Below are 15,909 nucleotides of genomic sequence, written 5' to 3'. Positions count from 1 at the left end.
CTGGAGGTCGGGTGGGGACAGGATCCATGGCAGAGGGAGCAGGACAGGAGCTGGCCAGGAAAGCAGAGCCTGGGCACAGGGATGTGCCAGTGTCCAGGTGAGATGGGGACAAAGGCAGCTGTGGTTGTGCTGTCCCCAGGTCAACTTCCCCAGGTGGAAGTGATGCTCCAGCTGGAAGTGCCACCTCGGCTGACCTTGGAGTGTTTGGTGGGGACACATAAAACATAAAACATCCACTGGGAAAATCCAGGAGGGATCAGAGGATTCTCCAGCTCTGATGAGGACAGATCCTGCTGTCCCCTGGAAGAGCCACACAGTGTAAAGGACACCCTGAGGGTGCCCAGCAGAGGATTTTCTCCCTTTGGAAGCTCTGAGATTTCTTTTGGAAACCCTCAAAAAGTCTCCCCCTCCCCCATCCCAGGGCCAGGATCTCAGCCCCACCCTGCTCAGGCACAGGGTGAGCCCCTGGAGCCTTAGACAAGAGTTTTCTTGTCAGGACAGGACGAAGGCCTTGGAATGGGGTCAGTCCTTGGGGACCAGGAGGGACAGGGATCAGGAGGGACAGGGACTCTCTGCCACCCCTGGGCCCTGTGGGTGCTGCTGCAGCTCCTGGAATGGGGTCAGAGGGATCCCCTGCAATGGGATCAGTGGGATCCCCTGTGAAATAAACAGGCCAGGAGATTCTCCTCCTCTTAGTGCCTTTATTAGAGTGACCAGCTCGAGAATGGGGGTTTTGGCAGATCCGCGGAGTTCTGCCACCGCTCCCAGCAGTGAATCAGAAGAGGAGGATTTGCAGCTCTGTCCCCAAGGGGGCAGGGCCGGGAATCCTGTCCTCGCAAGGCAGCGGGGTATAACCAGGGTTTCAGATGCGCTGTCAGTCCAGGGCTCCTGGGTCCGACTGGCATCGTTTGTAGTTGGGGCGAGGAGTGACCGAGGTTCTCAGTGTCTCTGCCGGCTTCGGACCTCGGCCCTGCTGTCCAAACACCACCCTGACCTCTCAATTCTGCTTCGGCTCGCCTCTTTTCCAGGATTTGGTAAAGGTCCTGTCCTAAGGTAGTCTGGGTTTGGAGATAAATTTGCACGTCTCCTGAGATGCAAATACCTTCCTCTCCCCACCGTCCGAGGGGGGTTGTCATCCTCCTGGCAGCAGGCTAGGGTGGTACTGAAAAACAAAAATTCTCCACAATAGAGAGTCAAATGGCGATACTTAAGGATACTCAACAGGTGATTACAACATTTCACTAACAAAGAACTCTTGGCCAACGGTCAGTTCCCAGATCAACTCAAAAAACTCCTCTGCAGCTCCTTCTCTTAAAAAAAAGGGTAACTTTTTTTTTGTTCATAACACCCTGCAGTGGGATCAGAGGGATTCCCTGCAATGGGATCAGTTGGATTCCCTGCAATGGGATCAGTTGGATTCCCTGCAATGGGATCAGTTGGATTCCCTGCAATGGGATCAGAGGGATCCCCTGCAATGGGATCAGAGGGATCCAGCCCCTTTCTGCAGCATCCCTCAGCTTTGGCAGCACAGCAGAGCAGAGGCAGGCAGGGCATGGGGGTGGCTCAGACCGGGAGCTCGGGGAGGGGAGGAACCGAGCCCTGAGTGGCCCGGGAGGTGACAGCACATCCCTCCTGCCACTTCCCTTCTCGGGACACCAAGCGGAGCCAGAGAGATTCCCAAAGTGAGGAAACCTCGGCAGGATCAGCCTCGCCCAAGCCTCGGGGGAGATGAAGAAACGCTGAAGCTGAAGCCTCCCAGGGGCCCCCAAAACCAGTCCCAGACCAGTTTGTCACTGCACACGGCGTGTGGGATGGCAGAGTGGGAGCTGCTGTCCCCTGGGCTGCGCATCATCACTCTGTCACATTCAGGACACACCTCTGGGGACGCTCTCTCTGTCCGGAGCTGTGAATGGGTTTAAGCTCCTGTCCTGGTTTTACATGGGAGACATTTAGCTCCTCCTTTTGAACCATAACTACGAAACATCCCCTTTCCCTTCCCAGGAGGTCTCACGCTGCCAGTGCTTTGATCTTCATCGTCCCCAGGCTGTCATCAGCCATCGAGGGCTCCTCTTCCTCCGACTTTCCCTTCCCAAACTTGCCTCCTTCCATAGAAGAAAAGCCCAGGACGAGGCAGCTGGCACTGGGCGGGGACCGCAGCTGGCGCTGGCACATCCCCGGTGGGATGGAGGCGGCACAGTCGGCGATCCCAGCCCTCCCTGAATGAGGGTTTGTCACCTGCAGGAAGAGTTCTGTCAGTGACTTCCTCTGCTTTGGGAACGGCTGAGTCACCCCGAACTGGCGGCGGGATCAATGGGAACGCCCGTGGCAGCCTCTGGGGACATTCCCGGGGCCCCGTCGGGGACACAAGCGCCGGTCCCGCCACCGGGGATGTGCTGCCACCCCGCAGCCGTGTGCCCGAGGCAAATCCTCCTGTCTCTCGGAATCTCTGCTGGTCAGAATGACCCCGAGATACGTACAAGTCCCTTTTCCCAGCCCGGCAGTCGAAGAAGGAGTCAGGATTCCTCAGCTTTGGTTCTCAAGGTTGTTTATTATTTCTTAGCTATAACATTCTCTCTCTGGCCTGCCGAGGTCTGTCTGGCAGGTTGGGTTGTGGCACACTGACTGCCTTCAGGGTGGTGTTATCTTTTATACTAAAAACTACGTGTTCATTATTTACCATACCTTCCCATTACCTGTCACCTATGTTAGACAGTGAGTTTCTACCTTAAACCAATCCAGAAGTGCCAGCATCACCCAGAAGATGGAGGCTGGGAAGAAGAAAGAAGGACAGGGTATGCCCAAATTCCTCCATCTTGGGACCCCGAGCCCCCATTCTAAAACCCCCAAAATCTACTTTTCACCCTGTGACAAACTAACTGTTATTCTGCTCAAACTCTCTCAACTTGTAATTCTTTATATAAAGGTGGTGATTTGGTCCATGGGTCAAAATCAAAGTCACAGGTGTCTTGGGCACTGTGCCAAGGTCTCTGAGCCCCCCAGGCAGGGGCTGGAGACATCCAGGACAGCCAGAGAGATGTCCTGGCTTCCAATACTTTTTCCTTTTCCTTTTCCTTTTCCTTTTCCTTTTCCTTTTCCTTTTCCTTTTCCTTTTCCTTTTCCTTTTCCTTTTCCTTTTCCTTTTCCTTTTCCTTTTCCTTTTCCTTTTCCTTTTCCTTTTCCTTTTCCCCTCCACCATTGACCATTGCCACTGTCACCAGACACAGCCACCCCAAATGGGACCCGTGCTGGTTTGGGTCTGGGATTTGCAATCCAGACAGTTTGTCCTCCTTTCTGCCCCTCCTGCTGCTGCCGAAGGGGACAATGAGCCCTGGCCAGGAGAAGGTCAGGCCAGCAATGCCCGGGAGCAGCTCGGGAATGTGCTCTGGGAACCGCCCCCAAGGAGCCCGGGGCTCTCCATCCTCCGGGAGAGGGGAGAGGGGCTCTGGGAAAAACGCCAATCACTTGGTTTTAGAATTTTAAAAGTTTAATTGTAATGAAATGGGTATAAAAATAGTAATATAATTAGAGTAATAATAATTTGAACAATTTGGATTAGGACAATATGAGACAATAGAAACAAAGAGTTATGAATAGTCCAGGTACCTTTTCTGGGCAAAATAAGCCTGAAAAAGGCCCCACAATAACAGAGGATTAACCCTTAAAAGCAACAGCCAGCTGCATATTCATACTCCTCATCCATGATGCATCAATTCCATTCACACACAGGATTCTGTCTGGGCAGGGTCAGCTCCTTCCTCTGCAGGGCTGAGCGAGGCAAGAAGAACTCGATAATGGAGCAATAAATTCTCTTTCTCTGACCCACAGAGGACCCCCCTCCCCAACATTGGGGATGGGACCCCTAAAGTCTCCCCTAAAAGTTGGGTGGGAACCCCAGAAACCCATAAAAATTTCCCCAAAATTGGTGGTGGGGACCAGAGACATTTCCAAAGCCGGGAATAAGGGCCCAAAAGTCTCCCCAAAATTGGGTACGGGACCCCTAAATTCTCCTCAGAATTGGAGGTCCCATTAGTAAAATAATTAAAATTGTGACGTTTGAGTCAAAATTCCCCTTGCTGAGGGGGCTGGGGCTTTCCAGCAGAAAGTATTCTATAAATACATTTATCTTATATGTCCACAATACATATTTATATGGATTTTATCCATATTTATATATTTACAAATGCATAATTTTATTTTTTTGTGTAAGAACAGCCCAGGTGATGCTTGGGGGTCTGGCTGCAAGGGCAGCCCCATCCCTGGGGGAGACCCAGGAATGCAGCTCCAGGCATTCCCTGCTCTGTGTTCCCCCCAGGTTGTTCCTGGGGGTCCCCCAAAACTTTCCCTGCTCTGCTTTGGCACCGAGGTGACCACAAAATGCCAAAATCGCTACCCCAAAGCCAGGGTTGGGCAGAGCTGGGGTCAATTTGCAGCAGGGTGGGGCTGTCACACCCCCAGAGCCCATCCCGGGACTTCCTGGGGAATATCGGGTTTGGAGTGTCCCAGGGAGGGGAGGGAGGACGGGGCAGGGGACAGAGCTGGCGCAGGGACGGCAGTGCTGCCGGTCACCCTGGGGACAGCAGAGCCACCCTGGGACAGCAGAGCCACCCTGGGGACAGCAGAATCACCCTGGGACAGCAGAGCCACCCTGGGGACAGCAGAATCACCCTGGGACAGCAGAGTCACCCTGGGGACAGCAGAGACATCCTGGGGACAGCAGAGTCACCCTGGGGACAGCAGAGTCACCCTGGGACAGCAGAGTCACCTTGGGGACAGCAGAGTCACCCTGGGGACAGCAGAGTCACCCTGGGAGAGCAGAGTCACCTTGGGGACAGCAGAGTCACCCTGGGGACAGCAGAGTCACCCTGGGACAGCAGAGCCACCCTGGGGCTGTGTCCTTGTCCCCGCCAAGGGAGGTGACCCCTGACACCCCGCATCCCCTTCCCGCAGCGTTTCTCCAGCGGTTTTCCAGAGGTTTTCTGGAGTTTCTCCAGCCCGGCGGCCCCGAGGGGCCGGGAAGGGCTCGGTGTCCCCGGGCCCGGCTGGGGGTCCCGAGGGCCCGGTGGTGCGGGGGGCAGTGCCAGCCTGGGTCCCTCCCGAGCTGCTCCATCCGAGGCCGGCGGAGGGAGGAGCCTCCCGGCCCCGCATCCCCGAGCGGTGACATCGAGCCTGGCGGAGAGACGGAGCCAGCGACGACAGGGACAGCACAGCGGGGACACGGGCACGGAAGGGTCCTGAGGGACAGGGGGCAGGACAGGGAAGGGCAGAGGGCAGGGAGGTGCTGGGGCACCCCCGGAGCCCCGCGTCGTGAAGGAGGAGCTGGGCTGTCCCAGACCCTCGGGGACAGAAACGGGATCCCAGTGATACCGCCATGGGGGGTCCCTGGCAGCCGCCTCGGCGCCGCTCGCTGCTGCTGCTGCTGCTGCTCCTCCCCACGCTCCAGGTGAGTGGCCCTGGGGACAGCGCGGGGACAGGGTGGGGAGCACCGGGAGTCCCCCCATGCCAACCACCCCAGGGGCAGTGAAGGGTCCTCCTGCCCCGGGTGGGGCTGCCCTGCCCACCCCACCCCACCCCACCCCATCCATTCCCACCCCATCCATTCCCACCCCACCCCATCCCATCCCATCCCATCCCATCCCATCCCATCCCATCCCATCCCATCCCATCCCATCCCATCCCATCCCATCCCATCCCATCCCATCCCATCCCATCCCATCCCATCCCATCCCATCCCATCCCATCCCATCCCCATCTGTGGTGCTCCAGACTGCCAGCCCTGCTTTGGGGACTTTCCCACAGCTCCTGGGGACAATGTGGTGACAAGGGTGCTGTTGGGACCCCCGGGAGAGGGCAGTGCTCAGGGACCCCCCAGGGTAGAGGTCCCTGGGTTCAGGTCCCAGGGATGATCCCTTGGGAACGGACCCTCCACCCCACATGACCCAGAGTCCCACAGCCCTGGGGGAGCCTGAACTCCCTGGGGAGCACCCCCAGGCACAGGGGTTGGGGGGCTGGGAGTGCAGGGGGTGCAGGGGACAGGAGCAGCCGTGGGTGACCCCCAGGACTGGGCCAAGGGGATGGTGGCACCAAATCCCTGTGGGAATGGGGGGACTGTGGTGGTTGTGCTGCCAGAGGGAGTGAAACACCCCTGGGCTGGTCAGGCTGTGCCGGGGAAAGGGGAGGAGAGGGAAAGGGAAAAAAGGGAAAAGGAAAAAAGGGAAAGGGGAAGGGGAAGGGGAAGGGGAAGGGGAAGGGGAAGGGGAAGGGAAGCTGGGCTGTGGGAGCAATGGAGGCTTGCAGGGTGTTAGAGACTGATGGCATCAGGCCCCTTCCAGCGGGGAAACTGAGGCACAGCAGGAATTCCCCGCCCTGCAGGGAGCTCGGAAGGGAACCGTGCACATTCCCTGTTCCTGCTCCAGCATCCCGGCCCTGCTGCCATAAATAACAAACCAAACCCAGCAGCTCTGCAGCCAAAAAGGAGTGAGAGAAACTCCCCTGCCCCATCCATGCGCCCATCACTGGCAGGATGGAGGAGGAGAATTCCTGGGCCCTCCCTCTGTGCCCAGAGCCATCCCCAGACACCTTTTCCAAGCTGAAATTCCCTTGAAATCTTGTGTTCAGCAGGAAAAGGAAACAAAATCTCCTGGGGGAGAAGAAGGGACCCCAAGGAGCAGCTGTGTGGCCAGGCCAGGCAGGGCAGGGCTCAGCCAAGAGATGCTCCAAGGTCCCACACTGTTGGGAAGCTCAGGGATCTGCCCCCATCCCTCTGTTCCTGCAGCTCCTACACCTCTGGCCCCTCACTAAAACAGTCAGCAACACAACCCAGGTCTGGGCCCCAGACCCTGTCCCAGACAGCTCCAAGCTGGGATGCTTGGGAATGGGCAGGGTCACTTGGGAATGGGCACAGACATTTGGGAATGGGCAGAGATGTGTGGGAATGGGCACAGACATTTGGGAATGGGCAGAGATGTGTGGAAATGGGCACAGACATTTGGGAATGGGCACAGACATTTGGGAATGGGCACAGACACTTGGGAATGGGCAGGCAGAGTTTCTGGCATCTCCAGTTCAGCCTTGGTGTCCCAGTTCTCCAGCTGGCAGCTGAGGAGGCAAATCCCAAAACAGGGATTCCCAGACAATCCAGTCCCTGCAGCCATATCTCTCACATCTTTGGGATCTGGACATTCTCCCTGGTGCTCCAGCAGCTCTGCTGGCAAAGTCTGGAGCTGGGAATGTGGGGTTTGCTGTGCCCACATCCCACTGGGATAGTGGGAGGTGTCCGTGCCCATGGCAGGGGGGGGATGGGATGGGTGTGTGGTCCCTTCTAACCCAATTCCATGATTCCATTTCCACAATTCCATGACTCCCATTGTTCTCCTGCCTGCCCTTTCCCCTCTCCAAGGTGCAGGGGACTCATCCCGACTGCTCCATCGTCCTGCACTTCCAGGAGCTGGAGGAGGAATGTCTGCAGAGGATCCGGAGTGAGAGCCATGGCCTGGGGCAGGCAGGGCAGGGTGAGCCTGGATCAGCTCCCTCAGAGCAGGGAAGAATTCCTGAGGGGCCCCTGGAGGGTGATCATGGGAGGGGATTGCAGAGCACACGTGGGTTTGGCATTTCCAGGGAGGTGGAGAGCAGCACCAAGGTAAAGGTCAAGGAGGATCCCTGGAGAGCCTCAGAGATGGTGTTGGGATAGGATAGAGAGGACTGGGGGATACAACAGCCAGAACTCAGCCCTGGTGGATTTTCAGAATCCTGGAGTGGTTGGGATCAGGAGGGATCATAAATCCCACCCAGTGCCACCCCTGCCATGGCAGGGACACCTCCCACTGTCCCAGGCTGCTCCAGCCCCAATGTCCAACCTGGCCTTGGGCACTGCCAGGGATCCAGGGGCAGCCCCAGCTGCTCTGGGCACCCTGTGCCAGGGCCTGCCCACCCTCACAGGGAACAATTCCTCATTCCCAAAATCCCATCCAGCCCTGCCCTCTGGCAGTGGGAGCCATTCCCTGTGTCCTGTTCCCCCATCCCTTGTCCCCAGTCCCTCTCCAGCTCTCCTGGAGCCCTTTTAGGCCCTGCAAGGGCTCTGAGCTCTCCCTGGAGCCTTCTCACCCTCACAGGGAGGGATTCATGGAATATGGCAGTGCTGGATTGCTCCATGCCCCTGGCAGAGTCCCCTCGATCCCCCTGCACCAATGCCAGGCCTGTGGCCAGCAGCACTGGGGTCACTCCGTGGTGTCACCATCTCACATCTGCTCCCCTTCCTAATTCAGTAAATTTTACTGCCAAACTTTTTTTGAGCAACTCAGTTTTCCCATATCTGGGGTTTTAAATGAATTAACTGGTTGAAAAAACAATTTTCAAGTGCTGCTTTTGGACATCTTTTTTTAAATTGCATCTCAGTTTCCATCCAAAAGTGGAATGGCCCAAATCCCAAGCAAAAAAATTTTCACCTGGAGAATAAGGAATGCATCATTCCAGGGGTTTCATCTCATAGCAGTGGAAAAATTAAGCAATAAATGCATATGAAGGTGCATAATTGCTTAAGTAACTCTGCAGAGATGTCATTTATCCTTCAGCTTAGCAGGGAAAAGCCAAATTGGTTGGAAAAGGTCCATTTTGCAACCTGAACTGTGCCAGCCGAGGGGAAAGAACCTCACTGCAGGAAAATATCCGAGAAGTGGGAATGCATAATTAAAATCTGGATTTAATCCTGGGGCTGCTGCCGCCCCTGTCCACCTGAGCTGCATTCATCCCTTTCCCTGCTTGCACCAGCGTGGGGAGCGTGACTCCAGGACAGGCTCAGATCCCATGGACAGGGTGGGAGAGCCCTGGGATCTCCTTATTCCTTTTTCCTCATTCCCAAGATCCCACCCATCCCTGCCCTCTGGCAGTGCGAGCCATTCCCTGTGTCCTGTCCCTCCATCCCTTGTCCCAGTCCCTCTCCAGCTCTCCTGGAGCCCCTTCAGGCCCTGGCAGGGCTCTGAGCTCTCCCTGGAGCTTCTCCTCTCCAGGTGAGCCCCCCCCAGCTCTTCCAGCCTTTCCTCCTCCATTCCTTGCACCATTTCTGTGGCCTCCTCTGGACTGTGGGGGCTAAAATTCCAGAGGAGGTCCTGGAGAGGCTCTGAAGGCTCCTCTAGAGCCAGGCTGGGAGAGCTGGGGGGGCTCACCTGGAGAGGAGAAGCTCCAGGGAGAGCTCAGAGCCCTGCCAGGGCCTGAAGGGGCTCCAGGAGAGCTGGAGAGGGACTGGGGACAAGGGATGGAGGGACAGGGCCCAGGGAATGGCTCCCAGTGCCAGAGGGCAGGGCTGGATGGGATATTGGGAATGAGGAATTGATCCCTGGGAGGGTGGGCAGGCCCTGGCACAGGGTGCCCAGAGCAGCTGGGGCTGCCCCTGGATCCCTGGCAGTGCCCAAGGCCAGGCTGGACATTGGGGCTGGGAGCAGCCTGGGATACTGGGAGGTGTCCCTGCCATGGCAGGGGTGGCACTGGGTGGACCTTAAGGTCCCTTCCAACTCAAACCATTCCAGAATTCCCTGCTCCCAGGACCCCAAGGATTGAAGTGACTGCTCTGTGTGCTCGCTTCCCTGATCCTCCAGAACAAAAACCAAGCCCCACTTTGGCATTGTGGATGCAAATCCCTCCCTGCCAGAACTGCCACCCCCAGACTGAAATCAGAGGAAATTCATCAGACCTGTCCAGTTCCACATTCCCTGCTGGGAATGGATGTGGCTCCATGAATAAAGTGGATCTGCAGGGTCAGTGATGGAGCTGTGCTGGGACAGGACCTGGCCTGCAGTGGGACGACCTTGTCCCATTACGAATTCCCAGCCCCGAGTCTGCCTGGCCGTGCTCATTCCCTTGAAAATTGGAGAGTAATTTAAACAGGAATTCAGTGCTGGATAGGGAAGCAAAAGCTGTTTAAGCTGATGACTTGCAGCAAGCCTTGCAGGACTTATTTCTGTTGGGGACACATCCCGAGCTGATCCTCCAGGTGCAAAAACCCAGCCTAAATCTGAGTTATTTCAGGAGCCACGGGCAAACCCCAGGCCACGGCACACGCAGGGCGTTCCCACAGGAAGTCGGTCTGAGGCAGCTCCGGGAGCTGCCGGGACCCGCGCTGAGAGGAGATCCCGATGTGCCCAGGAGCAGAGCCGGGATGCCCCCGGTCCCGGCGGGCACGGAACCCGGGCACAGCGGCGACGCGGGGCCGGGGCTGCGGGGCCACTCCCGGTGCCACCGCAGGGAAGGGGATAAGGGAAGGGGAAGGGAAGCTGGGCTGAGGGAGCAACGGAGGCTTGCAAGGTTTTAGAGACTGATGGCATCAAGCCCCTTCCAGCGGGGAAACTGAGGCACAGCAGGAATTCCCTTCCCTGGTGTCCTCTCCCTCCCCAGGCTGCCCGACCGAGTGGGACGGGGTCAGCTGCTGGCCCGCCCTGCCCCTTGGCCAGTCCCGAGGTGTCGCCTGTCCCGAGATCCTGAGCGTCTTCAAGTCCAAAGGTCAGAATCCAGCGGGGATCGCTCGTCCCGCGGCCCCACCCGCCCCGCCAGGGCCTCCTGAGCCACCCCAGCCCTTCCCTCCGACCCCCAGCTCCTGCCTCTCCCAGAATGTCCCAGGTGGAAACTGCAGTCCCAGCAGCGACAGGAAAAGCAGCGATTCAGGGACCCAAATCCTTTCATTCCGCTGTGGGTGGTGCTCTTGGGGACTTCATCTTCCATCCTGGTGACACCAGGACAGTCCCCTCACTGCCCTCCTTTCCCACACACCATCCCAGGGCTCCCGAGCTGGCTCCATCCCTCCTGGAGGCTGGGAAGGAGAACTCCCACTGGAGCATTCCAGCACTTCCTCAGACAGGAGTAATTTGGGAAATGCTGGGAAATGTTTGCTTTGGGGCAGGAACAGCTCAGGAGAGGCCCGATGGAGCCCTCACAGGATGAATGAGCATGTTTACAGCCTTAATTCCCAATTCCCTTCCTCTGGAGGGATCTTGTTTTCACACCCTGTCAGAAGTTTTGCTGGCAGCTTCAGGCATGGGGCCATGGGATCCAGAGGAAGTGAGATGGGATCCAGAAGGGATGGGGGGGGGTAGCAATGGGATTTGGGAGGGAGGGATGGGGTCTGGGAGAGAAGGGCAGTCATAGGGTCCAGATGGAGCAGCGGGCTTGGGGAGGGATGGGGCAGTGATAGGGTTCAGAAGCAGCAGTGGGATCTGGGAGGGCTGGGACAGCCCGCGGGTACCACGCTGCTGTCCCTGTCTGTTCCAGGCCGGGTATTTTGGGGGTGCCATCAGAGGTGACACCCGTGGCTCCCCTGAGGTCCCTCCTTGTCCTGCAGGGCTGATCCAGAGGAACTGCACCGAGTGGGGCTGGAGCCCCCCCAGCCCCCCCTACCACAGCGCCTGCCACCTGGAGACCCTTGGCAGCAACAACGACACCGAGGCCAAGGCACGTGGGAACCCTGGGGCTGTGGGGAGCTGTCCCCAGTCCCCATGGCCCCGTATCCCCATGGCCCTGTATCCCCATGTCCCTATGTCCCCATGGCCCCATGGCCCCGTATCCCCATGTCCCCATATCCCCATGTCCCTGTGTCCCCATGGCCCCATGGCCTCTTGTCCGCGTATCCCCATGTCCCTGTATCCCCATGGCCCTGCCCCCATGGCCCCGTGTCCCCATGTCTCCATACTGCCCCATGTCCCCATGGCTCCGTGTGCCCATGTCCCCATGTCCCCGTGTCCCCACACTGCCCACTGGCCAAAGACCCAGGGAGATGCTCCTGGGTTATCCCATTGCCCCTGGCTGTCCCTGCTTGTCCCACACCAGCACTTCCCAGTCCCTGTCCCCCTCCCTCCACTGGTGCTGTCCCTTGCAGAGAGGCCACTTTGTAACCATGAAGGTGCTCTACACCTGTGGCTACTCCACGTCGCTGGCAGCGCTGCTCCTGGCCATCAGCATCTTCTGCTGTTTCAGGTGGGGCTGGGAGCTGCTCCAGCTCCAGGGCTGGAGGGATATGGGATAAATCCCAGCAGGAACGGCTGCCCCAGCCTGGCCCCTCCTGGAGCAGCCAGGACCCATCCCAGCCAACAGGGAAACTGGGAATGCAGGAGATGAATGGAAGTGCCTGGTGGCCCTCTTGATTCTGGTTTTGCAGATGTCCCTGTGCTGCAGGTCTGGGCTCTGCAGAGGTTTCTGGGATGTTCCCTTGTCCTTGAGCAGCCCCAAGCACAGCACTATTGTATTTGCAGGGATGCCCTGACGAAGGCAGGAATGATGCATCTGACTCCATGTTCTCAGAAGGCTGATTTATTACTTTATTATATATATTCTGTTAAAGAATAGTATACTATTCTAAACTAAATAATACAGAAAGGACACTTACAGAAGGCTAAAAGATAATAATGAAAACTCGTGACTCTCTCCAGAGTCCCAGCACAGCTTGGCCCTGATTGGCCAAAGAGTGAAAACAACTCCCAGCAGAATGCAATGGAACAATCACCTGTGGGTGAGCAATCTCCAAACACATTCCACATGAGCACAGCACAGGAGAAGCAAATGAGATAAAAATTGTTTTCCTTTTATCTGAGGCGTCTCAGCTTCCCAGGAGAAAAATCCTGGGCGAGGGGATTTTTTCAGGGAATGTGAATGTGGCACAGTACTTGCCCTGCCCTTCCTGATTTCAGAGCAGGAAAGCTTCTCCAGGGCTTTGTGACCATCACCAGCAGTGATCCCAGGGAAGGGGACACCAAAGCACCTTCTCTGCCCCTCTTTGGGCCCAGCTCATCTCTCCCTCCTGCAGGAAGTTGCACTGCACCAGGAATTCCATCCACATCCACTTCTTCACCTCCTTCATCCTGCGGGGCACAGCCGTGTTCATCAAGGACCACGTGCTCTTCTCGGACGAGTCCCTCGACCACTGCACAATGTCCACGGTAAATCCCAGACCCCAGCCCTGGAGCACAGCAGGGAGAGCAGCAGGGGCCCCTTGGGAGGGGGCTGGTGGAACCTGGGGGGATTTAACACTGCAGAGAGGAGAAAGAGGCTTTGGGATGGAGGAAATTCTGCCCTGGGTGGCCCTGGGGAGGTTCAGCATTTCTGCATTTCCCTCTGTGCAGGGAACAAGTTCTGTCCTCAAAACTGCTCTGGCCTCAGGCTGGGTGTCCCCAGTGGGGCAAAGCTCAGCACAGCCCACCAGCACCAGGTACTGCTCAGGTTTGAGGTTTTCAGTCAAAACAGGAACACCTGAGTGAAGACACAGCACTGAGAACACCACAGACACAACCACGGGGTTTTTAAAGACCCTACAAAACCAGCCCATGGTCACCTGCCGTGGGCAGAGCAGAACCTGGTGCAGGTGATGTGATGGGCTGGGGCAGAGTCCCTGGGGCTGCACTGAAAGATCATCACTGAAAGGCCATCACAGGTGTCCTCAGGAGGGTGGACATGAGGGTGACCATCCCCTGTGCCCCCAGGGCAGGGTGTGCTGCACCCTGAGCTGTCCCCTCCTCCCCTGGCAGGTGACCTGCAAAGCAGCCATCACCTTCTTCCAGTACTCAGTGCTGGCCAACTTCTACTGGCTGCTGGTGGAGGGGCTGTACCTGCAGACGCTGCTGCTGCTCACCTTCACCTGCGACAGGAGCTACACCTGGGGCTATGTCCTCATGGGCTGGGGTGAGCCTGGGAACATCCCTGACATCCCCTGGCAGGAACCACCTGGGAACGACCTGATCTGAGACCAACCTGGCCAGAGGTCCCCAGCCAGAGGTCCCCAGGGCTGCTCCCAGCATGTCCCACCCCAACATCTCCTGCATGGCCTTGGTGGGCACCCCCCTGCTCCTGCCAGACCCCAGAGCTGCTGGAAGCGTGGCCTGGTCAGGACAGCTCGTCCCCTCTTCCCACACCCACCTGGGGCTGGGAGCACCCCTCCCAGGTGCCTGGGTGTGATGGAAGAGCGTGGGGGCAGGAGGGTGGCCAGGAGGTGACACAGACACAGCACCAGCAGTGGACACCACTTCCTTCTCCTAGAGAAGGGTGGAAGGTTGTCACCTTCCTGTCACATCCAGAACTGAGCTAGACACATGTTTCTGGGGACAAGGGGCAGAGGGGTTGCACAGGGGCTTCCCAGAGCACTGCAGGGACCATCCCTGCCTGTGTCCTGTCCTTGCAGGTGTCCCCATGGTCACAGTCGGGGTGTGGGTGCTCACCAGGCTCCAGTACGACAACCACGGGTGAGAGCAGCCATCCCTTGGCCTTGTCCAGGCCACCTCAGCCACGTGTCCCATGGGATGCTCAGGAGGGGAGGGCTGGGCCAGTACTTCATTTAAATGTTATTTCTGTTTTCCCATGGGTCCTGTGTACAAGAGGGGTGCAAAGGGGTCAGGGGTCCGGCCAAAGAAATGGCAGGGGGACAGCTGGACCACGTGGGTCCCAGTGGGTGCCAGAGCCACCTCTGCTGTCCCGTAGGTGCTGGGATGACTACTCCAGTGTGTACTGGTGGGTGATCAAAGCTCCCATCCTCCTGGCCATATTTGTGAGTGTGCTCCCTGAGAGTCCCACCCCAGAGCCAGGGTCCTACATGGCCAGGGGACCCAGCCAGGGGCTGTGCAGAGCCTGAGACGTGGCCTTCTGGGACAGGTGAACTTCCTCATCTTCCTCAACGTCACCAGGATGCTGGCACAGAAGATCCGGTGCCCAGACCTCAGCAGAACCCACAAGCAGCAGTACATGTAAGGGGACTGTGCCCACCCCAGGGTCTGGGGTCCCAGGGCAGAGGGACCCTCCTTGGAGGAGCACAGAGGACAGCCCTGGAGCCTCCAAGGCCTGGCTTCCACACAGAACCTCCTTGGGGTTAACAGAAGGTTTTGGGGAGGTCTCACGGGGTGGCAGGAGCCCCCAGACCCCTGTCACTCTCCACAGGAGGCTGACCAAGTCCACGCTGCTGCTCATCCCCCTCTTCGGGGTGCACTACGTGGTGTTCGCGCTCTTCCCCGAGCACGTGGGCGTGGATGCCCGTCTCTACTTCGAGCTGGTGCTTGGCTCCTACCAGGTGAGATGGGTGGGGAAAGGCCCCGTGGCCCCACCCCAAATCACACCAGGAGCCCCGGGAACATGGGGCTTTGGCCTCTCTTGGGAGAGGATGCCCCCAGACACCTGGGGCAGGGCACAAGAATTGGGCCTGGAGAACCTGGCACTGATTTCCTCCAGTGAGTCAGAGGTGTGGGAGGAGTAAAGGCAGGGAGAAGATGAGCACAGAGGGGACCAGCCCGCTCCTCTGGGTGAAAAGTGCTCTGCCTGTCCTCTCCAGGGCTTCCTGGTGGCTCTGCTGTACTGTTTCCTCAACGGGGAGGTGAGTGTGTGTCCCCACCCCAAACCCCAGGCGCCACAGTGGGCATGGGGACACCCGGAGGGAGCCCCAAAGCCAGGGGTGGGCAGGGACAGCTCCTCCTCCCCTTGCCCCCAGTCCCCTCCGTTGGGTGCTCGGTGTCCCTGGGTGCCAGCACCACCCGTGCTGTTGGGGCAGGTCCAGGCTGAGATCAGGAGGAACTGGGGCACCTGGCAAAGGTCCATGGAGAGTAACGTCTTCAACCTGGCCACCCAGGACTTCACGGCGTGACCCGGACAGCGCTCCTGGAGAGGGGCTATTGGAGGAGCAGCTCCATGACTGCAGCCCCAGAATCACCCAACCCCCTGATTTTGGGGGTTCTGGGTCTGACACCCTCAGAGGGAACAACCAGAAAGACCCGATCCCTCCTGATTTTGGGGGTTCTGGGTCTGACACCCTCAGAGGGTGTTGGAACAGCCATGGGAGAGGCTCTGGTTGCTCAGTTCTGGTGGATCTTGTACCATGTGGTAGCACCTCACCCCCGAAGCTCTCACTGCTTCAGGGCAGAGTTTCAGGCAAAAGGAAGGGAAATTCTCCACTTTTCT

The 15,909-nt window shown here is 58.0% G+C and overlaps 1 protein-coding gene across 2 annotated transcripts; it reads left to right on the top strand.

Annotated features, from left to right (window-relative positions):
- The first annotated feature begins 5,209 nt into the window (after positions 1–5,209).
- On the top strand, positions 5,210–15,595 carry LOC103821818 (vasoactive intestinal polypeptide receptor 1-like). Of its 2 annotated transcripts, XM_050985566.1 has the most exons (13): positions 5,210–5,440; positions 7,397–7,508; positions 10,384–10,488; positions 11,324–11,433; positions 11,858–11,955; positions 12,782–12,914; positions 13,500–13,653; positions 14,150–14,210; positions 14,446–14,512; positions 14,617–14,708; positions 14,899–15,028; positions 15,287–15,328; positions 15,503–15,595. In XM_050985566.1, exons 1-13 carry the CDS (start codon positions 5,369–5,371, stop codon positions 15,593–15,595), a joined length of 1,269 nt encoding a protein of 422 aa, XP_050841523.1. In that variant the 5' UTR covers positions 5,210–5,368. The 2 variants fall into 2 exon arrangements, with proteins under 2 accessions (XP_050841523.1, XP_050841522.1); XM_050985565.1 differs by having other exon boundaries at positions 15,287–15,595.
- The last annotated feature ends 314 nt before the right edge of the window (positions 15,596–15,909 follow it).

This window comes from Serinus canaria, chromosome 27 (genome assembly GCF_022539315.1).
Source record: "Serinus canaria isolate serCan28SL12 chromosome 27, serCan2020, whole genome shotgun sequence".
NCBI classification, from domain to species: domain Eukaryota; kingdom Metazoa; phylum Chordata; class Aves; order Passeriformes; family Fringillidae; genus Serinus; species Serinus canaria.
This window is presented reverse-complemented; position numbering and strand designations above follow the sequence as displayed.

What these genes read in the sequence shown, in the direction of transcription:
- LOC103821818 (XM_050985565.1), top strand. Translation starts at nt 5,369, where the DNA reads ATGGGGGGTCCCTGGCAGCCGCCTCGGCGCCGCTCGCTGCTGCTGCTG. An exon ending in ACCACTGCACAATGTCCACG is followed by an intron (nt 12,915 to 13,499) that starts GTAAATCCCAGA and finishes CTCCCCTGGCAG; the next exon opens with GTGACCTGCAAAGCAGCCAT. An exon ending in CTCCAGTACGACAACCACGG is followed by an intron (nt 14,211 to 14,445) that starts GTGAGAGCAGCC and finishes GCTGTCCCGTAG; the next exon opens with GTGCTGGGATGACTACTCCA.